The 27,799-nt window shown below is 45.2% G+C and overlaps 1 protein-coding gene across 5 annotated transcripts in view; it reads right to left on the bottom strand.

Annotated features, from left to right (window-relative positions):
• Window positions 1-27,799, bottom strand: part of LOC126178069 (polypyrimidine tract-binding protein 1) — a 260,740-nt gene that overhangs the window by 115,872 nt on the left and 117,069 nt on the right. For all 5 annotated transcript variants that reach the window (XM_049924505.1, XM_049924504.1, XM_049924502.1 and 2 more), the window contains exon 4: window positions 7,286-7,432. In XM_049924505.1, coding sequence (XP_049780462.1) covers window positions 7,286-7,432 — 147 coding nt within the window. The remainder of the gene's footprint in view (window positions 1-7,285; window positions 7,433-27,799) is intronic.

Consider the following 27,799-nt stretch of genomic DNA (forward strand, 5'->3'; position numbering starts at 1 on the left):
ACGGTCCGCACCCCAAGAGGAGTGGGCAAGGAAGCGAAGGACATTGAGTTTACGGAAACATCCTACCTTCAGGAGTCTGATATGGGGCAGCCATGTGAGCTTGTTGTCGAAAAGAAGACCCAAGAAATGAAACTGTGGGACCACAGGGAATCTTTGTGCAGCGAGATAGAGCTCTGGATCAGGGTGGATCGTAGTACGGCGACAGAAGTGGACCACTCGCGATTTTAAAGGAGATAATTGAAACCCGTGTGAGAGGGTCCATGCAGAGGCAAGCTGTATAGCTACCTGGAGCTGCCGTTCTGCAGATGCCATCGAGGAGGAACTAACCCAAATGCAGAAATCATCCACATACAGGGCACGGGCGACCAAGGGACCAACAGAGGCCACAAGGCCATCGATAGCAATGAGGAAAAGAAGACACTCAAGACAGAACCCTGTGGGATGCCCGTCTCCTGGGTCTGTGGAGAACTAAAAGAAGTACCAACTCGGACTCTGAATGACTGATTGATCAGGAACTGGCGGATAAAAATCGGGAGTGGGCCCTGAAGACCCCACTGATGAAGGGTAAGTAAAATGTGATGGCGCCAGGCCGTGTCATAGGCCTTGCGAAGATCAAAAAACACTGCAACTAAATGGCGGCGCTGGGAAAAAGCCTGCCGGACTGCGGATTCCAAGCAGAGTAAATGATCGATTGGAGACCGTCCCTCTCGAAAGATACACTGGTAAGGGGACAGTAGATCCCGAGATTCGAGGACCCAATTGAGCCGACGGGCTACCATCCGTTCAAGTAACTTACAAACAACATTGGTCAAACTAACTGGCCGACAGCTGTCAACAGATAGGGGGTTCTTACCAGGCTTAAGGACAGGAATCACAATGCTATCCCTCCACTAAGTAGGGAAGTCACCCTGGAGCCAGATACGGTTAAACACCCGAAGAAGATGTTGCCGTTGTGGAGCACTGAGATGTTGAAGCAGTTGGTTATGAATGGAATCTGGGCCAGGGGCCATATCATGAGAAGAAGATAGAGCAGAAAGAAATTCCCATTCAGTAAAAGGTTCGTTGTAAGATTCTGACTCACAAGGGGTGAAACATAAGGTGGAAGCTTCAGCCTGCTGTTCTTGATGAAGGAAAGCAGCTGGATAGGAGGCTGACACTGATGCCACTGCAAAATGGGTCGCTAGATGTTCTGCAAGAACTAATGGGTCCGTACAAATGCCATCCGGGAGGTGAAGGCCTGCGAGGGTGGACTGCCGATGGCAACCTTGGAGAGAGCGAAGTGTAGCCCATACCCGACAGAGGGACAGTAGAACCAAGGGAAGAAACGAATCGTTCCCAACATATCCGCTTGCTCTGTTTAATTAAATAACGGGCTTTAGCGCGAAGGCATTTAAAGGTAGAGAGACTGGCTACGGATGGGTGCCTCTTGAAGTGTTGCAAAGCTCGACGGTGATCACGGATGGCAGTGGCAATAGCCGTACTCCACCACGGGACTTGCCGGAGACGAAATAGTCCAGACGAGCGCGGGACAGCAAGGCTAGCAGCGCGAACAATCGCGTCAGAAACGTCACGTAGGACGTCATCAATACAACCCGACAAAGAGGGAGAATACGTGACCTGTGCAGTGTATAGAGGCCAATCGGCGCGTTGGAAAGACCAACGAGGCAACCTGTCCATCGGGGAGCGGGAAGGGAGCGTGATAATCAACGGGAAATGGTGACTATCACAAAGGTCGTCGTGTGGCGACCAGTGTAATGAAGGGAGGAGAGAGGGAGAAGAAAGAGAAAGATCAATGGCAGAAAAGGTACCATGACCGGCACTGAAATGAGTAGGGGAGCCATCATTAAGAAGGCACAGGTCGTGGTCTGCAATAAATTGGTCTATAAGAAGACCTCGTCTAGATGGAGAAGCACTGCCCCACAAAGGATGATGAGCATTAAAATCCCTGTGGAGGAGGAAGGGAGGAGGGAGTTGCTGAAGAAGGGCGGTTAAGGTAGCAGGTAGTCCTGTCAGGAGGGAGATAAAGATTGCAAACTGTGATTGCAGAGTCAAAGTGGACCCTAACAGCAACCACTTCCAATGTAGTTTGAAGAGGAATCCACGTGCTAGCAATGTCTGTACGGACCAATGTACAAACGCTACCAGAAGCCCGCAGGGGTCCGACCCGATTTGGACAGAAAACCCGGAAACCACAGAGGGTCTGTGAGTGAGCATCAGTAAAATGAGATTCCTGGAGAACCACACAAGCTGCAGAGTAGGACGAAAGAAGGGATTTCAATTCCGGAAGGTGGCGATAGTATCCATTACAATTCCATTGGGGAACCACAGAACGATGGTTTAAATGGGGGCTGAACACTTTAAATCCAGTCATACCGCCGGGTCCCCACCCGTCACCGACAAGGAGGGGGCAACATCCATGAACGACAGGTCAGAATCCGGTTGTGAAGTCTGGGAAGGGACCTCCGGTGACACCAGAGGCTCTTTGTCCCGGGACTTGTGTTTCTTCTTCCGTTCAGGCTGCGATCAAGGAGGGCTGTGTGGCATGAAGGAGCCAGCTGCAGCAAGATCAGGAACAGAAAGAGACCGGGCGACCTGGGGGCCGACAGACTGCGGCTCTCGCGGTCGTCGCGCGGCAGCAGACATTTGGCCAGGAAGGTGCCGGGAAGGGGCATCCCGGGAGAGGTGCCCTTGACTGGCAGACGACAAAGGAGTTGGACACTTCTCCGGCTGGGGAGGGGGAGCAGCGCCCATAGGAGAAAGTGTGGGAGCCGCAGGGGGGGGGGGGGGGAGGAGAGGGGTCCGGGATAGGGGTAAGGAAGGGGGAGGAAGGGGTGAGGATGTAACCAAGGCGTAACTAGATGTCATGCACACAGGGTGGAGTCTTGCATATTTCTTACGGGCCTCTGTGTAGGTTAAACGATCGAGGGACTTATACTCCTGTATCTTTTTTTCCTTCTTATATATTGGGCAATCTGGTGAACATGGAGAATTACTACCATGACACAGGAGGGGGAACACAGGGACTCCCCTCATGGAGTGGACGTCCACAGTCACCACAGAGAGAGGCCTGTGAACAGTGGGAAGACATGTGCCCAAAAAGCAAGCACTTAAAACACCTCATAGGAGGTGGGATGTACGGTTTCACATCACAACGATAGACCATAATCTTAACTTTCTCGGGGAGAGTATCCCCTTCAAAGGCCAGGATAAAGGCACCAGTATCAATACAATTGTCTTTAGGACCCTTCTGAACACGCCGAACAAAGTGAACACCCTGCCGTCCGAGATTGTCCCGAAGTTCCTCATCAGTTTGAAGGATGTCCCGAAGTTCCTCATCAGTTTGAAGGATGAGGTCCCTGTGAAAAATCACACCATGTACCATACTTAGAGACTGGTGGGGGGTAACTGACACAGGTATTGTGCCAAGATGGGTACAGGCACGAAGGGCCACAGATTGGGCAGCTGAAGCAGTTTTTATCAGCAACGAACCCGACTGCATCTTGCTCAGGGAGTCCACTTCGCCAAACTTGTCTTCAATGTGTTCCAGAAAGAATAAAGATTTGGTATTGGTGAAAGTATGTCCATCAGTCCTGGTGCAAACTAGGTAATGGGGGAAAGGTTTTGCCCCTAGCCGACGGGCCTGACCCTCTTCCCAGGGGGTAGCCATGGAAGGGAAGGCCGAAGGGGGGCAAGAGAAGCAGCACTTGAGGAATCAGTTCCACGCAGAGAGACGGCCGCAGAAGAACGGCCAGAGTTCTGGACCCGTATGCGTTTCATTTGCATAGCGTCCGCCCTGATACCACCCACTCCGATCAGGGGCTCTCCTACGGGCGCCACCCAGCCACAGCAAGGGCCGTCTGGCACGGCGGCCATTGCCGGGAGTTCCGATGCTCCAGGACGACGAGCAACCACTCCAAGGCATGCATGAGGTGGTCACAGCTCAGGTATCAGAAGTGTGATCCCTGTGTGTTCAGGGGACTCAACCAAAAGGGTACATAGCGACCCCACCACACGGGCTGGCTACCGTGCTGGCTATGCACCCTAGCATCAGACAACGACGTGAAATGAAAGATGGAATGTACTAGGAGGACGCATGTCGGAGACACTAGGTAAGGTGCTCTTCCCCAAATGGCTCACACTACGGAGGAGAAATTTTGTAATGGAGGTCAAACCCCAGAGGGGGACCAAGAAATGCCAAAAGGAGGAGATGATTATGCAACAAAGCCGAATTAGAAAACCAACAGAACCAGGAGGATAGCAGGGCCAACATAAGCAAGGACACCAAGAGAGGGAGAGGAGAGGGCGAGGGGAAAGGAGCAAGGAGGGGAAAGGAAAGGAAATGAAATGCAGCCCTGGAGAGAAAGGAGGCTGCAATGGCTCGCGGCCCCGTGCTGGCCACGCACGTATCCACAAAAGAGTTGTGGACCCGTTGGGGGGAAGAGAGGTTTCGGGGGTGGGGGGGAGAAGGAGAGGTTTCGGGGGGGAGAGGTTTCGGGGGGGGGGGGGGAGGTTTCGGGGGGGGAGAGGTTTCGGGGGGGGGGAGAGGTTTCGGGGGGGGGGGAGAGGTTTCGGGGGGGGAGAGGTTTCGGGGGGGGAGAGGTTTCGGGGGGGAGAGGTTTCGGGGGGGGAGAGGTTTCGGGGGGGGAGAGGTTTCGGGGGGGGAGAGGTTTCGGGGGGGGAGAGGTTTCGGGGGGGGGGGAGAGGTTTCGGGGGGGGGGGGGGGAGAGGTTTCGGGGGGGGAGAGGTTTCGGGGGGGGAGAGGTTTCGGGGGGGGAGAGGTTTCGGGGGGGGAGAGGTTTCGGGGGGGAGAGGTTTCGGGGGGGAGAGGTTTCGGGGGGGAGAGGTTTCGGGGGGGGAGAGGTTTCGGGGGGGGAGAGGTTTCGGGGGGGGAGAGGTTTCGGGGGGGGAGAGGTTTCGGGGGGGGAGAGGTTTCGGGGGGGAGTGGTTTCGGGGGGGAGTGGTTTCGGGGGGGGGAGAGGTTTCGGGGGGGGAGAGGTTTCGGGGGGGGAGAGGTTTCGGGGGGGGAGAGGTTTCGGGGGGGGAGAGGTTTCGGGGGGGGAGAGGTTTCGGGGGGGGAGAGGTTTCGGGGGGGGAGAGGTTTCGGGGGGGGAGAGGTTTCGGGGGGGGAGAGGTTTCGGGGGGGGAGAGGTTTCGGGGGGGGGGAGAGGTTTCGGGGGGGGAGAGGTTTCGGGGGGGGGAGAGGTTTCGGGGGGGGGAGAGGTTTCGGGGGGGAGAGGTTTCGGGGGGGAGAGGTTTCGGGGGGGAGAGGTTTCGGGGGGGGGAGAGGTTTCGGGGGGGGGAGAGGTTTCGGGGGGGGAGAGGTTTCGGGGGGGGGGAGAGGTTTCGGGGGGGGGAGAGGTTTGGGGGGGGAGAGGTTTGGGGGGGGAGGTTTGGGGGGGGGAGAGAGAGAATTCTATTTGATGGGTTATCTATAAAGTGTTGAAACTAACCATGACTGGTGGCAGTGGTGGTGCACTGAACAATGTTGTCATTAGCACAAGTAGAAGATCCTATCTTTCTATTTCCAGTCTCGGCACTACCCGAATGTTGATAAGAACAACACAAACAACCCAGTCTCCAGGTGGAGAACATCCCCAACCAAGTCGGGAATCTAACCTGGGACCCCTAATCCAGAGGCAGTAATGCTAGCCACTAGACAACGAACTATGGATAGTTGCTGGTGAGGGTGAATCTATTGCAATATAGTGTTCTGGATTGGTGATATAGAGAGAAGTGAGAAACTGTCAGCATATATCACTTCTTTGACCCTCCGTGACCATCAACAATGTTTTAAAAACACTATGAAACTCTGTAAAGACTTTAGTAATTTAGTGCATGGCAAGGGCATAGTGTCTGGTCATTTGGGTGCCTGTACATCAACCAACCTTTGTGGCCAGATAGAGCTGATGACAATCCTTGCAACATCAGGATTCCAACAGCTAATCCTGACTTATGGGCATTGTAGAAGTACGTGTTAGCGACCTCTGCTACGAAGGCAGGTGACTAGGTAAATACCCGCACAGCGATGGTGTATGATCAGGAAAGGACATGCAAGAAAACTGGTTACAGTATTTAAAACATTGCTTGCTAAGCCTATTTTTAAGTGCTGTACAGAAACCAAGAAAAATGAAAATAAGGATGTTTTAAGCTATCCCAGTTTTTTCTTCACTACTTTTCTATAGTATCCCATCATAATGATATATTTTGTATTACGTGCTACACACCCAGGAAAGAACTGTCTACTGGTGACCAAACTTCCACCACCCATACATCCATTCCATGAAGATTTGGCTTTACACATGTCAAGAGAAAAGGATGAGGTAGAGTTTTTCTAACTTAGTTGTCTCAAATGGCAATTATATCGATTTTTTTACTCGATTTTGTACATCATTATGCACACTTCACACAACGTCACATACGCACAGGCAACACGGCTGCATCGAGATTGTTCGTTCGTAAAAGCTTCAAAACAGGGAATTTTGTTTTATGGATGTGCATCACCTTCATTATAACATTTTTGGTCAGGTCATTTCCGTAATATTGCAAATTTGTGTGTTTGAGGGAGCCAGTCTTAAGAACTTCCAAGATATCCTGTGAAGCTTTTACTGGAGTTCACATTCATAGGTTACCGCTATTCTGTTAGAAGGGCGCAACATAAGGAAAGAGGTGAGAGAAGAAGAAAGCTAGGGTGAGAAGCAAGGGAAGGGGAGAAGCTAGCGTCCACTCCATCGCCTTCAAGACGGCCGGCCGGACCCTGTTACCTGCAAATCGCTTTCCCAATAAAAGAGGCGAGGCGAGTTGAGGCGCGGCGCGGCCTGGCCCGGCAAATGGCGTTCCGGTCCGCAGTTTGCGCGCCGCCTCCGAATTACGCTAATAGAAGGCAAACGCACGCCATTTGGCCGCAAGTGTGGCGGCAACGCCCTCGTTAGTTAATCGCCTTTCTTCGTGACCGCGCACCCGTAATTGCGCTTCGTGTCGCGATCCGTTAAATTTTTCACTTTTTTCCTTGCCTTTCTTATGTAGTGGCAACTTCAATAGAAAGGGTTGTTACTACCGGCACAGACGCATTTCATACATAGTTTTTACATAAGGCAGAGTTTTTTATTGACTAATTCCGTTCATTAAAGCTGATCAGTGGTAGCAGTTCGATTCGTACCTCTCTCTCAAGATCTCCCAACACATCAACCGCACAATTTGTAATAATCTTGCGTCCAACCAGATTTGCCTCATATTGGACACACACACACACACACACACACACACACACACACACACAATTACTCACCGCGTTGGAATGCGTCTGGTCGGTCTTGAGTTCCTTGTGGTTGGAAAACTGAACATAGACTGCTCGGCCGCGAAGTTGCGCCACACATGATGTGAAGTAATTCACCATGGTGGACGCTGCGACCTCGTCAGCCATCTCCAGGAATGCCTGAAAACATGTGTCTTATTCAAATCTTTGAAGACTCCAATTAAATTTTCAACTGGTATTCCTAACCAGTAACACGACGAAGTTGATATGAATAAAAGCATGAATTAGGGAAGTAACCATCATTTTGAAATATCTGCGTTATAAGAGTGTTCAAAATTATTCCAAAGACGTGTGTCCCTCCGTATTAGGACTTAACCGTTGCAAGAGTTTTCTCGCGGTAAACATTAAACTAAGCTACAAGGTATTTCGAATATATGCATTGCTTTGAGGTCTTGCTGACGTATTTTACCTTTAGAAAGGTTGTAAACAACTACACGATATTTAAGTTTTCAGGAGAATTATGTAACTAATGCTTGAAATAAACGAATCTACTTTTAAAAAAAGTAAAACTGCGCTCATCTCCACCATTGGGTAACATCTCATTGTTTTAATAAGAATGATCGCACTGAAAGTAGTACGCCCTTGCCTTAGTTCGACGTTTGATGTGACTTACGTAGCCAGTTATAAACGGATCTACGGCAAAATGTGCGCTAGGAAAAGTGTGTATATTACGCCTTTACCAGAGACAAAACTAATGCAAAACTCAAGGAATTTCCTTAAAATTGCTAACAGAGCACCTAAACGTGTTAATGAGATGTGCTCGAATGCCAAGATGATAGTGTTTTCCTTGAATGCACAAGCGTAAGTGATCTGTAGCGGTACGAAGAACAGTTTAAGTTCTTGGGGACGTTCTTATAGACTGTGTTACTGCAGTACGGTAATAATGAACAGGAACCGGTAAGAAACTGATAGATGTCCATGAGTACGACTGTTGTTCCATGACTAACTTGGTCAGAACAGCAGCGCTGAAACGCTTGGGAACATGGTGATTGCTGTTAGGTCTCATGCACGGACGAAGATGTGTCTTTCTTTGGAACATCCGTCATCATTCAATGAAAACTACATGTCCATAAAAACCATGCTTAATCCCAGATTACTAACCCCTCGCAAAAGTTACGATTGCAGAAGGTATAAAACAGGATGTTTCCTACTGAATTTGGTGCCTAAAATACCAGTGGAGATCCAATAATTGTTATTAATTAATGCACAACTATAAATATGACCTCCTTTAAATAGGATGCGTATTATTAACTTTCCGATGATTTAGTAGCGATGTACCAACCTCCTCCCCCTTTAAATGTTCTACAGGCAGAATCTAAGACCTTTATTTTGTAATAGCTTGTATGACCATATCCACCCCCTCCCCCCTTTATTCTCAACTTGTTTTTTAGCCTTTATTCTCCAGATCAATTAAAATTTTAACAGCCTATCTTAACACTGTCAAAGTTAACAATTACATAATCTATGAGACTGTGTACGGTAGGTGAATTAAGAGTGAAAATGGGTGCTAGTAATTGTTATTTCGGGTAGTATTTTATGGACTAAAAGTTTTGGCAGTGTTTCCACTAAGCGATAGCAGTTAGTGTCCCCGTAATTACATATTACGGGCGACATTTTATCTGCGCTGCGTTCAGTCCCCCACCTACGGGAGAGTTTCTCCGGAGCAGCGAGCACGTGTGCACGTGCAAAAGGCAATAGTGCTACTTTGCCGTAGAGCGCTTGTGGCTAGATACAGAAGGAAAAAAAAAAAAAAAACAGCTGGAGGATAAGGGAGAGAAACACGCTGAATAATACAACACCCCCCCCCCCTGGCATGCGGAAGATGCCCGTTCCCACAAAAAGAGCTCCTTAGGCCCCATAAACCCACTAGGCTCTCCGTTGAGGCGAAGAAACAGTATTTCGACCAAGTGCCCGCGAAGTATCAGCTGTATGCTTCAAGAAGGGTGATACATTTGTAGTACGGAGGTCTACTAAACTGGAATAATGGTTTTTCGAGTCTCCTAAAAATGCGGAAGCAGCCACATTACAAAAAGACTAAGTAAATACATGTTACTTCATGTTATCAGGCCTTAATAAAATTGATCCAAGAATACCCAAGCGAATCACTGCTATAGTGCAGAAGGGCAATACTAAAAACGAACACTAATCTGGCCAAGAAAACATGAAACAATGTGAAGTCAGTTGAACATAGCCACACTTATTGTACTTCGTATGGTGGAAAATGGATGGATGAAATTGATGAATTAATTAAAATCATTCTTAATAACAACCGACACTACAGTGAAGGTACACTGATGTCTGTAAGCGATTTATAGTCTCTCGTGTACGCCGTCTGTTGATGGCTAAACAGAAAATTCCTTCTTAGTTTGTGCGATCATGTGTGTTCCTTTTAATGTTAAGGAGGGTAGACGTTCTTCAATACCTCAGAATAGACAAGAAAGGTAACGGACAGTTGGTGCTGCGTGATGGGATCCTACGATGGGAGGAGGATACGGACAAAGCAAACATGGAGGTCATGGAAAGCTGCCACTAGCTCGGTTTTACGAGGATCGGCCAAAATTACGTAACGTCCTCATACTCGCCTCATATGGTTTACGAAAATCAAATAAAACATTAACCAGGATGGCTGGACGTAAATGTGAAATGTCATTCGTCCAGAATGCATGTCTTACAATAGCGGTGGATCAGTTGGACAGTAGACTTCCTACTTTAGCTTTTGAACATGCGTCACATCACTGAGCAATTAACCAGAGTTATCGAATGGTGTACCATTTCACGAAAGATAACTTATTTGCTTCATCATATATTATCATCCTTTAGTAATACTACATTTCAGTTCTGTAACTTAATTGCATCCACCGACGACGAGATCTTGCTATATCTTTAGTTCCTAGGCGTGAATACTGACTGACTGTATGTGGTAGCCTCTTCTTTAATATACCACAAAACTTGCTGCTTTCGTTTAGCATTACGTTTTTGGACCACGTGTACAATCTCTACAGCATTCCAACGTTTTAGGATAACTTCGATTCATATGAGAAATGGATATACGTCCTTCAGAATATTGCGTCAAAATTTAAAGTCAATCTGCCAAAAACGTTCAGAGTTTTTTTTTTTCAGAAGTTTCCCTTCGTGTGTTACGTATTTATTTATTTATTTATTTATCTATATAAAGAAAAATCAATTGCCGCATTTATAAAAAATATGATCACCTTAGAACGGCTCGACGTATCTGTTTTCACTTGTTGAATAATAACGGTCTGATTAAGACAAATGACTGCGTTGGCGGTAGTGATGGGAGAATATGGAGTGATGAAAAGGGAGGGGAAAGTTAGGGTGGAAGTCGGGCGGCGGGAACTTTGATAAGATGGTACGTTCGGCGTAAACTTGCGCTGTGTTGCAGAGCCGGCGCCCGAGACACAGCAGGCCGCCAGATGTAGGTACGGCTGGCAGCAACCTCTAAAGCCTGTCGCGTGGGCTCATTACGGTCAGAATTACTCAGTGCTCGCGGGTAGGCAACGCGAGCACGCAAACACGCCGTAGCAAACTACCCACGCAGTTTACCCGCCGCTGGCCCTCACGTCAGAATTCGAGGCAATAACAACGCAGCTGAGAGTAAGCACGCTCTCCCTCGGGCGCTTCGCCTGGAGTACATTCGCGCACCACCGCAACGACGAGCAGGTAACAACTGTTTTACGCGTTCGCAACCTCCTTCCCTCTCCACCCGCCTGCTCGTGCGGTTAAGGAATCCGGGCAATCTGGCTGCAGGCATCGCGCAAATGTGATTTAGTTATAAACTCTAACGCTCGCTCGGCACCGCAAAGGAGCTAGAATACCGCAGCAACTGCCGTGGTTGCGGAACGCACAAACACATCAGCCGCATGTCAGACGCAGTGTAAGGAGTACCGAAGGGATGGCGCATACCGCGACCGAATATAAAGTTCCGCTTCGAAATGAAGAGCGACATTCTGAATATGGGGATAGTTCAAACGGCCGATCCAACAGAGACAAAGTACTACACCCAAGTGCTTTGCCGCTAACTGGTCAGCAAATGTTCAAGTTCGGCTTTATCGTTGGAAGCAGCAAGTGAAGGGCGACTTTAATGAGCTGCTATGCAATAGTGTGTACACTATGCTTATGCTCAACTGGATTGTAGAAATTATTACCAGTTTCCTTTTCACAGAACCACCACTGCAATAGTGCAAGTGATTTAGGCAAACCACGGAAAACAATATAGTAGGCCAGACGGGGGTTCGGAACAACCACGCCCCTACAGAATACGAGACCACTGTCACAGCGATAGCGCCATTTCGTCCGGTTTCATGAGTTTCGAGCAATGTTATCCAAACAGAATTGTGGCCTACACAAGCAAAATGACTGAAGGAATCAAACTGGGAAAGCGTGATGGCAAACAAATTAATAATCAGTCCTGGACACTGCAACACAAATTCTTACGTGTTTTAGAAGTCATCGTCGTCCATTAGCCATTAAAAGATTAATAAAAGCTTTTATTATTGTTATTCTTATGTATGTAATCAAACTGCGTTCGGTTTGTACGCAGGTTGTTCGTAAGTCTGGACTTCTTGGTCAACTCCTTATTGCGTTTCTGTGTAATGTCAGAAAGCAATTACACTGTGAAACTAGTAACAACAGTGCCACGAACGGAGTATCTATTCTCTTGTGGGCGAAAATATGACGTCAGTTGTATTACTCATTGAAGTCCAGCATCTTGTATCGAGAAGACTAAAACTATTCGTGTTTCCTGCGTTAAATGCTTTGTTTCTTCTTGACAAATTGCTTCACCTTCGCCTGATACATCGCTCATAACCGCCACATCAATTTTGTTTAACATGAACACATACGATTTCGTCGACTTTAAACTACTACTAGTCTTTCGATTTTCTTTTAATAAGCTTATGATAGAACACTGTACAAATACCTCAATAAACGCCACTGTGAAAGCTAATACCAAAAATACTGTTGCAATATAGATCTAATTCTGCAGAACGCTATCAAGACCACCAAATGTAACAATTAAGACCAATCTCTTAGGAGACAGAGAAACAAGAGCTAACGAACATCTGCACATTGAACGCTACAGCTGGCAGTTCATTTCGCTTGAGACCGCAACAAGTAACTCACTTCTGGACTTCCGGGAGAAGAATAGGGTCAGCAATTATTCTACAGACGAGATGGTCGTCTGCGACTGCAAGATTTCCGCAGGAAGTTGTCTTCGGAGATTACCCAGGGGAGTGGAGGCGTTTCTACGCGGCCTCCTTCCCATCACCTCAAGCGGCGACAAATGAACACACTTTCGAACGGGAGAGCTGTAATTCCGCATCTGCGGAGCGTAAGGACTCGCAGGTAACTAAGGGTTGGGGTGCATTAGCACGTGCAACGCGGATTGCACTCGAGTTAGAGGTAGTGGTGCGGAGATTACAACCATGTCACTTCACCAGACGTCACCTTCAAACCTAGTGGCGTCCTAGTGAACGAGGATAGGTGTGTGTGTGTGTGTGTGTGTGTGTGTGTGTGTGTGTGTGTGTTTGTTGGGGGGGGGGACATTAAAAAAAACCTGAGATCTAGACCTGACAACGAGATTTCATTTTTCCATTCAATCGGAGAAGTAATTATGCAGAACTCTGCAAATTAAGCAGTTGGAGGCGATCACTTCCCCACTTCACAAAATCAATTATTCTTACTTAATTTAAGGAGTTACACGAAACGTAGGAATAGCTTGATGGGGAAAACCACTGGACAGGCGGAGTCATTTGCGCAGCTAGGAGCAGCTAACAACCGGATTGTTGGCCGCTGGGAGTGGTTCAAGTTGTAGTCTTGTAAATAGATTAGTATGTAAGAGTAGTAACATTTAGTTTTAATACAGATTCAAGAGTACGAATAGAAATTGGGAGCAGCCGCAATGGACTTTGAAGTCCTTCAAACATCCTCGCCGCCGCTACAAATCGGTGTTGGGACACACTTTCTCTTCTTTCTTTCCTCTTCCACTATCCACCTTTGCTTCTCTTAGTTTATAGGATTTCTTCATTGTTTAATGGTTTTGGATTTGTATTTGTTTATAATTATTTGTTTTATGGTAATGGATTTGTATGTTTATCTGTAATTATTATTTGAAAAGTTTTGAGTGAGCTGCAGAAAAAAGCCTGCCTCCACGTGGCGGGACACGGGCAACGGTGGGAGTGGAGTCGGGTACCGGGGTAGTATTACACTACCGCCTCGGACCCCCGAACCCAGTCACAGCGGCAAAGAAGCATTCACAGACCCACCAAAAGTATTCACACGGTGATCATTAAACAATATCAGCAAGTGAAAAAAAATAGCTTGAGGCTAACCACTTTAAATCCCAATAGTTTTTTGCGCCGCTGTGACTCGACTGCAGAGCGATACTGGTGAAACGCAAAAATCCAGTGAGATTGGTAAATGAACTCTTGTAAAACTTCTAGTTATTAAGCACAATAAAGGCCAGTCTAGGTTGTGTCTATGCTCGAGTAATTGGGAATAGGGAAATTTAACGGCCATCGCCTTTCCACCCAACGCCATCATCATGGTCATCCTTTGTGGGTTCTCAATACCTCTGCACGTGGCTTTGTTACCAGACTGCGATAAAGGCGTTAAATTTTCACCCAAGTTCACCTAAATACGCAGAAGACCTTGCAGGCTGACACAGCTCGATTCTGCAGTGGAACGTTCTTCAGCGTCCAAAACTGAACAGAAGGCAGCAATCCCACAAGCCTGCGAGCAACGATTTACTTTATGTCTATTTTTCACAATTCAAACGAAGTGCTGAGAACGTCAGTTCTCTAACATTCATGCCTTTTTTATTACGACACACAAACATCTTAAATAATTTGTTAAATGCTTCCTTACATTATTTGCCAACAGTGAGCTTTAATTTTTATGACTCCATGGCCGGATGTGACAGTTTTCCAAGGGTCAGGACCAAGTGCAATGTCATTGTGTAACAATATGTCCGATGCTTTCATAGGACTATATTATCTATCTACCTTCTTGCTGCGTTCAAGCCAAGATCTACGGCAGTATTTTATATTTAAAAATAACAGCCTTCTCGTACCCCATAGCTGACTTTCGTAGTTAAGTCGCTACAAAATGCACAAACTGCGTTGAAATTAACTTCCGCATATCTTAGTGTTTACAACAAGAAACGAATGCTACTGGTTCTGCTTAACCTGATATCCCTGTAGAATTACACTTACGCGGTTTACGACGAGCGAGTATAAATTTCGCCTTGTAACGCGTTCGACGTCTCCTCAAACTAGAGAAACCACGTCGCTAGCGCTTGCTGATAAACAGCGTGACGGGTAATGATCGGCGAGGAAACTAAGTACTCTCCAAACCATGTTAGATATCGTAGGATTTTCTGTATAGAGGTTCGCAGTCCGCACTGCACTGTAGGACCTATGATTGATATGGTGTGCACCTCTAAGTTAAGAGGAAGATAAAGGCATATGACCAAGTTCACTAATTTCAGAGTTGAATACAGCTGCCACTAGACGGCGCTACCGTAGCTTTTTTATTTCTCAGTTTGCTCAATAAAATTTACTGCCATCCCATTTTAAGTTAGTAACCGTTTATAATCACCAACTTAAAGATTACTAGCTGCATATTGCTGTGAAAATTTTTAATTTCATAGCATCAAACACGTTTCATATGTAAAATTGTAGCGTACTTATTTTTCAGATTTTTTAAATCGTGTTTTGATACACGGAAACCGGTAACACAAAAATCGAAATGTGGCTCAGGAAATAAATTTCAGCCTTAAGCCTGGTTTACACGATGACACTGGGTTGCGCCACTCGTTGCGTGGAATGAGTTGCACGCAAGTGGTTTCATATAGGACTTTAGGCACGGCGACACCAGTATACACTTCAGTTTCGTCGTTTTGTTGGTTCCAAAGTCGTGTCTGAAATGAAAGTTTTGGCAGCTGCACGTCCAACGAGTTGTGATGGAGTTATAAAGCTTGTTGCGTGGAATCGCTGCATAAGTGAAAGATAAACGTGTTTCGATTTGTGACTGGATGAAAAGACGTCAGCTCGGTTGCTCAGCATCCTTGCTGAAATAATTTATAACGGAAGATCCAAGAATTTCTTTTAATTATATTAGATTGCCACCAGAACTGTTCACTTTTCTTCTAAACAGAGTTAATTATGCAATAAGGAGTAAATGTACTGTAATACATGAAGCACTGTTCTCAGAACTGAAATTACATATATTGCGTGCATTACAATCGAGAACACTCTGCATGCTATAAGATACTGTTTTACTTGATAATGACGCTATTTCATTAACACCAATAATAATTAACATTACCAACAATAAGTATTCGAAGCAGGCCACATTAGGTAGAGAATGGTTTGCAAACTACTCTCTTGAAGATAGATCTGTACAGTGGCAATATTTCAAAATTCTAACATATGTAAATGGGGGGCACGTTTTAAACAGATGAATATTGAATTAAGAATGCAGCTTCTTAAATTTGTATAGCCTTCCCTCCTGTCAACAATAGTCCTTAACAAAAAGGTGGACCAACTCGAACGATGAGATTTTGGTCTTTTAGACGAGATCATTGCCACAGATAGAATTACACTTGCTTCTATTTTTCTTGATTTAGTTGTATACGGCTCCTAACTCAATAAGTTTTGCCCTGCAGCTCAGATATTACCAAAACATGTATGTTATGATCGCACATGATGGTCTCAGCGGCAGCAATATGTTGCTTATTTTTGTATCACCGCCACCGAAATCCCACAAACACCTATGCAAAGCACAGATATCCGAAAGTGAACATCATTCTTCGTTCCCCACTTCATACTTGAGTTTGTCTACACACTACTAACACACACAACCTCAAAACTCGTGGAACTAGTGTCGACAAGGTTGGCGCATGCGCAGCGCCCGGTAGCGCAGCTGCCTGCAACCTAGTGTCGTCGTGTAAACTTGGCTTTATGATTGTTTGGTTTCCAGCATAAATGCATTACTTATCAATGGTCTCAAATTACAACCAATGGCAATTCCGTAAAGGGTTACTGATCAATGCGAGCTACAAACTGAGGCGTCGGGGGTACCCAGCCTGGCCACATAACGTTCCATTTGAAAACTGGATCTCTTAGTGGACGCTTGTGAGTGACAACTTTTTATAGTTGTCACTATTTATTGACTACAAAAGCGTCGAAAGATCCGCTGTAGGTACAGAACGTGCTTTTGAAAGCAAGTTACTGTCACTGGCGTTCACATTACTGGACGGACGCGACGGTTACAGACCTTTGAGACAGGTAACGGTTCCGAAGAGGAGCAGTGCTCACAAAAAATGCCCCGCCAAATTTATGAATGAAGTCATTTCGTAGCCTTTCCACTATTGTGGGAAGAACTTAACGGGCGGCCGGAGTGGCCGAGCGGTTCTAGGCGCTACAGTCTGGAACCGCGCGACCGCTACGGTCGCAGGTTCGAATCCTGTCTCGGGCATGGATGTGTGTGATGTCCTTAGTTAGGTTTAAGTAGTTCTAAGTTCTAGGGGACTGATGACCTCGGAACATAAGTCCCAGTGCTCAGAGCCATTTGAAGAACGGGTTGTTAACTTTGGAAAGCGCAAGCCCCTCCGCCCTCCCCCACAACATTACTCCATGAAGAATACACCAGAAATAAAGTAGTGTAATAAGAGTCTCCAGTTTCAGAAAGACGTAAAATGAAAAGTTTGCTTGGCGTCTAGCTCATGAAACTCTTCACTACTGTAAATATTTGAGGGTGAGAAAGGAATGCTTGAAAGTCTTATTGGTAAGGACTGCACAAGACAACATTGTTCCCAACAGAAAAATGTAAACCGTGGCACTAGAAAGAGATTCATATTAAGGAGAACGCGCTTGTGCAGGCTCGAACGGAAATAGTTGAGAGTGGATGGGTAAAATCGCAGGGGCAGGATATAACTCGAGACGTTCATAGTGCAGGATGCAGCACTTGCTCTGAAATGACGTATCTAGAAAACGACAAATGGAGAACTTCAAACCTGTCATCTGACTGATTATCGATGTTGTCTATTTCTTGCATAAATGTTACAGTGCTGCCACTGTAGCAAGCGTTTCAGTCTTATAATAAATACACGCTCTACAAATGATTCAGTCAACAGCACTGAAGAAGCTTCTCTTGTAAAGATTCACTGGCTGACATCGCACGCCTACTTTCCCAACGATGCTACCGGTAATACATTTTCTGGAGAATCAAGTTAATCTGATAACATGAGAAGCACCCAAGCACTGAAATAAAAATATAGTAGTTCTGAATCTCGGATGGGACATCAGTCACAAACTGAACTGTAACTACGAGGGTCATTCAACAATTAGAGGGACAATTTGGTCTGAGGGAAACATTGTTAGTAGGGCAAGTTTGGTACTTTTATGGCATTAAGTTGGCATCACTGGAATGAACCCTGATCGGCTAATGTGTCAACATTGCTTTGTTTATAACCTCAAAAATACATTTCAAAATGGCGAGTCCGCTTGAAACGTCCACATTACTTTAACAACTTTCTGTTATTCGTTTTTTACTTGGTGAAGGCGAGAAACCAGTGAATATATACTGCAGAATGCCTGTGCAAATGTTTACAAGAGGGCAGAGAAGTTCAAAAATGATCGCGATTCAGTGACTGACGAGCACCGTTCAGGCCGACCAGTTGCAGTTTAAACTCCCTCACTTTAAAGTCGAATTGGTGACATTTGTGCCGACCACCGTGTGGCAGTGGAAATGGTAGTTGATAAGTTTCAAGTTAGTACTGGTACAATTCATAACATTATGTGTAACAAGCTGAAGTACAGCACAACATGTGCAAGATGGGTCCCAAAGGAGTTGATGCAGCTACACAAGGAAACAAGGTTGAGAGAGGGCACAGAGCTAAAGGGACTCAACAAAATTTTAACTTGTGGTGAAACTTGGGTTGAACCTATTATGAACCAGAATCAAAAGGCAAAGCATGGAGTGGAATCACACCAACTCACCGGTCAAGAAAAAATTCAAAACCTAAGGATCAGCATGAAATCATGTGTTGACGGTGTTTTGGGATGCCGAATTTCCAGTTTTTTGTGATTGTTTCTAAGAGCAGTGTACAATGAACAGCCAATACTATTGGGATTTGCTTTTAAAACAAGGTGAAGTCAGCCATGAGAGAGAAGACGTGGATCTCAGAGGAGAGGTGTGATTCTCCAGCAAGACAACGCATGTCCTCATATTGCTCAACTCATCCGTGAAACCATCGACAAAATTGGCTGGTAAGTACTGTCTCATCTCCCTTTACGGGGGAAGGGGTTACAGGACAACGAGGACCTGGTTGAAACATCAAGATAAAGAGTTCTTTGCAGCCGGAATAAAAAAGCTTGTAGCCTGTTGGAACAAGTGCATAAATGTTCAATGTTGAAAAGCAGAAAGTATTTTTTTGTATAAACGCTTTTTTCTCTCCAGACTAATTTGTATCTAATTATTAAATGATCCTTTTATAACGCCAAGCGACAAGCATAAACGAAGTTTACCAAGAACACCGTTCCTCTAGTATTTCTCATCCGTAAGTGAAACAACAAAGCACTTAACCCGTAGGTTGGCTTGAAGACAGGAGTGCTTTAAAGCACCTACTGAAAGGTTGTACACCCAATGACCTTCGGGCTGGCGTACTCATCCAGATGTAGGAAGAGCTACAGTTTAATGCACTCGGACCAACTAGGCATTTCAAAGTAAATCACTGTCTGAGGTAAATCCCGAAAAGCGCGAAATACTTCATTGGTCGATAGCTGATACAATCCCACGCTTCTGTATTTGAACACTGCGCCAAAGATTCATAAAGGGCCGCTTTTTTGAAACCACGTCATTTCTCCGGTTGGGACATAGAAATGTGAAATTTGGTTCAGTTGCATACAACCTTACCCTGTAATGGTGTAAAGGCCTGGAGCCCTACGACATACTCTCGAGCTCGGCGACGCTTAGAACACTCGAGAACTCAAGACGTTCCTGTGAATGTAATTTGGGTTAATGGCATAGTGGCACCAATTTCAACATAATTCTGTTCAATGCACCGCGGACGTGTCACAGCCCCCTTAAGCCCATCTCAATCCCGCTCTTGACGCCCCAGTGATGAAGGTCAGGACTGCTTCGCCCAGCATTGATATCTCTCGTTTTTTTCTTATGTGTAGGCGAGGGAAATTTATCAGACACTGCCCCTCAGAATTTCTAATTAAAGGCCTCAAGAGGTGACAAAGGTCGTCAAATAGACCACACTTTGCCTTGGGGCGTTCATTTTCACAAATTTCGCGTTCGAAAATGACAGTTTGCAGTGTGATACGCTACAGACCTACGTTCTTGACCATCTTCGCCGCTGCCGGGCACCCCAACTCCTCCAGCCGATTCACGCTTCTCTGAAGACTTGGTGGGGCTACAAGTCCAATGAATCTGGTCTGGCCACTCTGGAGTGTAGCGCTAGCACAATCTTTGCTCTGCTGTGCACGGAGAGGCACCACTAGGGACTGTTCGAAACCACTCGATGAAATTTCAACGTGATCGGAATCAGCAAATGGTGTTTATGCTTTTTCAATCCGCCTGCAGAGTGACCACGATGTGTTGTGTCATTGACACCTGCATGAATAAAACGGGGCAGTGTTCATCGAAGACACGCCGCCCGGCCCCCTCTACAATTTGGCAACACCCTCGGTTACACCCGCACATCTTTGCAGGACACATTAAAAAGTACCTGCACAGAGACGACCCTCGATTGATTTCTAGGCACCCGCAAGCGGGCAACCCCTTGGACACCGTATATCTGAATGGCTTTACACCACTGCTCTAGTGCCTGCTTGTGGGTATGTGAAATCTAAGGTATGCCTAAGCGGTTGCCTGCCTGCAGACGCCTATGAATCAGTCAAGTATTTTCTCTGAATAGGTACATTTTTAATTTTAAGTGCTCAAGAAAGGTACACAGATAGCCTCATGGATGTTGCTGAACTGGGTGGCATCATCAGACTCTTTGCCGTTTTAGTCACGCACGTTTCAATGTCCCTAATGGTTCCTTCCTGTACACCACGGCGAAAATTATGCTCGTGCTATACTCCAAAGAGGTTAGATCACGTTCAATGAGGTTGCATCCCCACGATGTCCTTAGAGAAGGGGGTGAAAAGTCCGGGATGGGGGAGGGGGGATTAGCAGTGTCAAAAGTAGTCAAGAAGGTCGTTCTGTTGCGCACCGGTGGTGGTCGGTTTCGACCGCAAAATGTGTGGGAATCAACGCCCCCAAGAATAGAGTGGTTTCATTGACGCCTTTCATGCCACCCCCTAAGACCTTTCTGTGTGGATTCTGAGCGGCGGTGTATATGCATCTTTTGCTCTGCCACCCACAGGAAAACCGAACGAGTTGAACGGCGGGCGTCGCAGTTCTGACCTTCATCGCATACACATAAAAAAGGAGTGAAATGTGGGTAAGAGTGGCGTAGTGACGACCTTCCTACCGTGTGACGCATCCACGATGATGTGTGATTAAATTTAGTACCAATGTGACTTACACTTGACGAGAACTACTTAGCTCTGGCCTTTTTTCCCTCATATGTCGACACCTGTTTGAAGCGTCGCCGAGCCCGAGGGTGATGTCGCAGGACGCCACAGTTTTGCACCACTACAGAGGAATGTTGCAGTGACGTTTGAACCAAACTTCTGACTGGTACATCGAAATGGGAAAATGACGGTTTCAAGAAAAGACCTTTTAATTCCTTTAAGCAGTATGACATCCATTGAGTCACTGAAATATACGCATACTATTGAAGTTATGACGGTGGGTTGAGACTCCTGACTGGATACCTGATACAATAGCAGCACTGCTAGTAAGACGAGGTTTCGTATTCAAATCCCAGTCTGGCAAAGTTTTAATTTGCTAGGAAATTTCAAAAACGCGCGTAACTGCCGCAGAGGGAAAAAATCACTGAAAATAGACATGTTTGATAAAAAAACAGCTCCAGTAACTGTACGATTCTGGGACAGCAGTTGGATTCCAACGGAAATGCAATCCTCAATTCCAGATTGAAGAAGTAGTACATAGTGCTAGTTGTGGAGAGGAAGTGTCAAGCACAAAACGTTGTTCTTTCTTAGGCAAAGTCAGATTCCTTTTTACTTGCGGCTGCATCTACTCACTCCCGGAAATTTGAGCAAAAAGAAGTGACCGCGGCGCCACGGGGTTAAGCTTGCGAGTAGTGCGCATTCGGCGCCAGTGCAGCAGGAGGGTGGATTATAGCTCGTCCCGGGATTTTCAGGCGGCAGGTGCCGCGGGCCGCCTTGTCGCTTGTTAGCGCGTGTCCCCCGGGCAAACGCGGCTCCGCTGTTTGCTCTTCTGCTGAGCGCTTCTCGACCGGCCCGGCTCAGGGACAAGCCCGAGTCCCATCTACACAGCCACATAGCCGCCCGCGGCTCGCCTTCTCCCACCATACCAGACACTCCCTTTGCGGCCCCACAACCGAGGAGATACCTTTTTCCCTTCGGTAAACGGCATGGACGCAATACTGTGTCCAAATATCAGAACCACGGACCGTTACACTCGCATGACACTCCCGCTTACAACGGAGGAACTTTTAACAAACAAGAAAAAGCTGAGACTATAGTCAAGAGGCAAACAATATTCGGAGTAAACAACTTTTTCGCAGAAAGACACGGAGGCTCATGTGAGAAGGCTAAAATCGAGTTTGCCTTAGCGTTTCAGGCGACATGACGTCTACGGTTTTATTTCCATCCATTAGACTTTCTAGAATGTGGAAGAATGGAAGTGAGACTATTGAAGTCCATGAGTAGGTCGAGATCACTACGTCCACATTTGTATTCTGCAAGTCATAGCACAGTGTGCAGCATATAATACAGAGTGTACCTAATCATCTTTGCCCCACTCTACTTCATTCGCAAAAATAAGAACATGGAAAGAACAGATTCTAATTTTACTGTTGCGACAATTACGCGAGTTTTTTATCGGAGGAAATAATGTGTTCGCTCGGTTCAGGCACATGGAGGAAGAGTTAGAACCTCTGTGGCCCTACATATTAAAAAACTAAAATTAACCATCGCCCTAATATGACAGACATTACGGTGAACATAAATTAGGACGACATGACGGCGATTTAATGTCTAGTGCAGGGCCGGCCACGGCGTGCCAAACTTGACGCGTGCATAGTGTGCGGCCTAAAGGGCCGGCTTGTCACTCGCCTTTGCTTCGTCGAACTCTGAAGTATCAGAAACACCACATTTCCTTTAGCAGTGCGGTGCGGTATTTTTCAGTCGGCACTACTCTCCCCAGTTCGTGAGAAGAGTGTTTGTCAGTGTTGTGTACTCTTCGCTATTTGCTCGTGGTATGGGAGACGTCCACAGGCCCAGAGGCTGTTTGCACATAAAGAGGCAGTCTAGCGAGCTATCGTCGCAATCCTTTAAAATTAATAGGAATGACAGAAGAGAGGTATGAGAATTCTGAATTGAGGTGAGTGACGGGTACTGGACATTTGCTATGAAACGACGTTACAATACCATGCGGAAAGAATTTGAAGATTTGGCTGACAACGAAAGAGAAAAAAAATTACAACAATCGACAGACGGGATTCATTGTTCTGCACGCATTATTCCATTGTCAGTTGAAACAGTGTTCAATGGAACTTTAAGAAGAGTGTGGAGACTTCATATATTACTGAAATGTACGTTGGTCAAGTCCAAGAGTTATCACTGGAACGATTTTTCGGTTTAAAACTAGCTATTGTTGAATTTATCAAGGAAAAGGGAGTACAGGACCGAAAATTGGAACATCCGGAATGGATTGCAGACGTCGCATTTCAACAGACTTGACTGCCCACTCGACACAATAAGACACTGAAAGGTAACTTTTTTCTGATTTGGTGGGACTGTATTTAAAAATTAATTCATGTTGTAAAAGGGGCGCGTACTGACAAGCATTCCAGTTCCCTAAGCCCATTGGCGTTAAAGAAAACGCGAGGTTTCAAGAATTCATTGCAACTTTGAAAGAATTACAAGGTTAGCTTCACAAAGGTTTTTGAGGATACTGTCAATCGGACGTTTTCGAGACCGTTTGCCATTTCAGTCGAAAGCTCCCCTGTGCGTGCGCAGATGTGACTGACCCGCGAGGTAATTCCAGTGTTAACCACAAATCTTTTTACGTTAAAACTGTCCAGGACGCCTACATTGTTTTCCCCAGATAAAGGTTTCCAAGTCTCCAGAATGAGGTTGCAAAAGTGCTACAATATTTCGAACATACTTGTATGAAAGACGGTTTATCGATGATGAAACTAAATACGCTCCTATTACTTGGCGACTTGAGTGAAAAACTCTGAAATTGTCCGCATCTTCCGTATGCCGACGGTATGTGCTACACAAAAATTATGTCTTTAGCACGTCAAAAATAATCAAATAGTACTATACATTTGTTCTGTTTGTGATCTACATTGTTGATAAAGGTAAAACAAAACCCAGTCGTATGCAGTACGACTGCAGTGCCATTTAAATATGGCACATTTGCGATTTCCCCCTCGACTCACCCTCACGATCAGACAGCGAGGAGTGGCGGTGGGGGAAATGTTCCAGCCATATTGAGCACTTTGGCACTTGTGCCCGGGCATGACCCGCGAGCCAAAATCTTGGCCCCCTGGGCTAGCCAGCTCTAACCACCATAATGTCTAAAAAAGAATTTCTTTTTTAGAAACTCTAATATTCAAATTCCGATTACGTTGACATTTTATACTTCTACTAACTTCTTATATTTCTTTATGATAAAATTTTTGGGAACACCTATCTTGTAAAATCTGTGAAAAATAGTCTAGATCACGATGGCTATTTTCTTAATATCCACCCTTCTTCCTACTGCCGCTTCGACAGTGTTCCCTGCTTCTTACATGAGAAAACCGAATAAGAACGTTCTCGTCCTGCACACCAATTCTCTCCCCGCAGGCAAACTTTGTGTTCTTCGTACTCAAACCGCGGAAATTCTACGAAGCGTTCAGTGCTACCGACTCGCTGTGACTCACGTTACACGAGGGCACGTCACCGTACCTAAGCCCACAGTGCCACGGCCGAGACATTGGGCGACCTCTGTCACGGCACCTGCCTAGCACGACCTCGAGAAACTGCACGGCGGCCACTCTTCTTACCTGCGTAAAGCAAACCGTGAACATGCTACTCTTTCACGTATTTTGAGGTTTATGTTCTTAATCGCCACGGTCAGAATCGCAGGAAAAAAAGCGCATGCAATGTGAACAGAAATCTTTCTTACTCTGGTAACAAACCAATACGCTCAGTATTGCGGTATGAGCAAATGTATTATTCTCCAACACTAATATCTAAAAGCTGACGACGAAAGAAAGGCTTTCAGAGAATGGCTAACAAGTAGTCTACATCAGGATGAAAATGCCTACCTACACTATTCAACGAACGACAAGTAAATTCTCAAACTGATGACAGAGCCATACACCGACCTATCTTTCTCACATGCACTGCACTCTGTCACTGATCCAAGCCTTCAGAGCAGTGGTCGTCAAATTTTTTGCTCAAGGGCCAACACTAACAAAATGGTGTGGCACCTTGGGTCGCAGATTTCCACGTCTTTTTATTAAATGGCAAACCACGTAAATGGTGTGCTGTGAACCTCCAATAGACTAGCTATAGTTAAGAAGCGAGAGGTTTACCACTGACTTTCTAGGACTTAATTGTTTAAGTCGATATCATTCAGACCACTACGTGTAGAATGTTCTCTGTTTCAGGTTGTTGCCACCCTCAATGACCCGTAAAATGTAACACTGTAATTACCCGACGAAATGTTGCTGTGTTGTCTTTGTGAACAGATGGTTAAAAACAGCAAATGGACTTACACTTAAATGTATTATGTAACATGAGACACCATCACAACTGTTTTCTCCATGTTTTGATAGTCATTTTTTCTTCATCTCGCTTGACTGAACTACAACAGCCTTAATTTAATTTCTTACTATACGAGGTACCTGGAATTGGCTAGATATGTAGTTATTCCAATCTTATGTTATTCTGTCTCTTACCCCCTCACACTCTGTCATCCATCTCGACTTTCCCCTCACTCACCGTCAATTTCTTTACACATTGAAAATAATGTATGTATCAGTGTGGTTGATATCGATCCGAGGGTTTAGGAAGAGAAGTGGAGGACAGACGGGCACACTTTTAAAAGCTAATGACTAATTATTTCTTTTAACAAATATCTAACGTATATGACCGTCTCTATAATGCATATTCATGAATCCAATGCACTTTCATTAAAGATTGATACAATAGCAGATGATTGGTACGAGGCGCACACACCCATTTGTTGTCAGCACTCAGAAACAAAAAAGAACATTTCCATTATTACGTCCCCTCCCACCGCAAGGACAAATCTATCTGCCACTCTACCAAGTGGCACCTGTAAAGCTGATACGACCACTTTATGCACTACTTACAATTCTTCCAGTATATTTTTCATTTGATGAAGTAGACGGGTACAGGCGACAGCTGCAAACCATTTATTCTTTAGCAGATTTGGATATATATCATTTACCATTCTTCAGATACTGTAAAAATTAGCACCTGTTAAAATGAAATAGTACTTTCGGAAACAAACTACTCGCAATTGTTGGATGTATGTGACTACACCTCCAAATAACAAGCTGTGCAATTGCTGACAATAATAGGCCATGTTTATGACACAAATTCTGCAATAGGAAAAAAGATTTTTAAATACCCGTTCACCAGTTTGAGACCTATTAGATTATGAGGGATATATTCGTAGGAGACATACGAGTAGTTGTGTCACATTGTCAACAATTACATTTTTAGTCAGTCTTCACAGGAGTCGAGTGTTGAGACAGACTCGACTAATCGTCATGGTAGCCTGTGTCAAAGATGACATGTGCCATTCACAGACTTTCACAAAATTACTGTCACCATGTTTACGAGTGTTGAAAACTGCATAAAATGCTGCTGATCAAACTTCAGTAAACTGGGAAAAAAAAAAGGCGTACAGTGCATCCGACTAATTCAGTCCAGTTTCATTTGCTCTGTGCAAATAAAATTCATATAACTTTCATAATCTTACAATACTCATGTAGCTAGGCAGGAGCATATGAAGATGAGGAAGGAAGGGAATAATCAACATTTTGAGCCACTACCAAAAACAAATCTGGGAGCAGTGTATCTTGTTCCTGAAATTTGTTTTCAAGTACTTTCATGCAAGGTGAGATAGATGTACTATTCAAATGGCCACAAAAACTTTTATAACTGCATTAATCTCAAGCTTTAAAAATGTAGAAATAAATAAGAAATTTAAAAAATTAAAAAGGACAGATTCACTGCACATGCAACAGGCTATATAAGAAAGCTACAGGCCTCGTATTGAATCTGGTTTTTATTCATTACAATTGCAAAACAAACGTAAATACAAATATATAATTTTCATTAGGCCTAATGGGACTTGTCATGTTGAACTATTTGGCTATATCTGTATCGTTTGGACTGCATGCAATCCTCATTGCGTCTTCTAAATGACTGGACAAAACGGACTACGATATTTATTTTTCAGGCACTTCATTTTAGAAAATGAAGCTTCACAAAGGTAAGTTGAAGAAGAAGTGTTAAAATGAACTGTGCACTGTTTCTTACATTTTTATACTTGTTAGGCACATATTTCCAAAATTCAGTGTACTGTTGTGTTTCACGATGTTCTGTAAACAGAGCTTTAAGCTGTGTGTCCTGCTAAAGTTCGATTATTGTATTTAGCAAATTAGTTTTAGGGACTCCAAATTGGCAGAATAATTTGAGATCATCATGTCCAACATACCAAGGGTTCTCTACTACAATGATACAGCTTACAGCTTCGAATATCTGCAAATGTGTTTATTTCTCCCAAATAGGCTTCAAAATATTCTTTCATGTTTCGGAGACAGGCCTGATCGGAGCCAAGCAACAGTTGGAAAATTAGATCTTTTACTTCGAGTTTATTATATATAATTGCAGTTTGGCTTGAAATGCAAATATTTTGTTAGTCATTTGCCCAATTATCTGTTTGGTCCTTGTAATTCCAAGTTAAGTGTGTTGAATTTTCGTGTAATATTGGTCACAAATGCTGTAAGTATCCATCATTCATCATCAAGTTCAGGATAATTTTTGCCACTTTGTTGTAAGAATAAAATAATTTCAGATTTCAAATTGACAAACCGTTCCAGCACTTTTCCTTTGCTTAGCCATTTGACACTACAAAGCTAACAATGAGGCGGCTGCGGGACGAGCCCGCCGCAGACAAACGAGCGACCGTGGGCATGCGGCGCGTTTGATGCACGGCTCACATTGTTGGCTAGCAGGCCGCTCACGCCTTTAGCGCTGCAGAAAACGGGCAAGTGCGCATTAAATGAAAGTGGTGGATGGTTTTTAGCGCTGTGGAAAACGGGCAAGC

The sequence above is a fragment of the Schistocerca cancellata genome, chromosome 1 (genome assembly GCF_023864275.1).
Source record: "Schistocerca cancellata isolate TAMUIC-IGC-003103 chromosome 1, iqSchCanc2.1, whole genome shotgun sequence".
NCBI classification, from domain to species: Eukaryota; Metazoa; Arthropoda; class Insecta; order Orthoptera; family Acrididae; genus Schistocerca; species Schistocerca cancellata.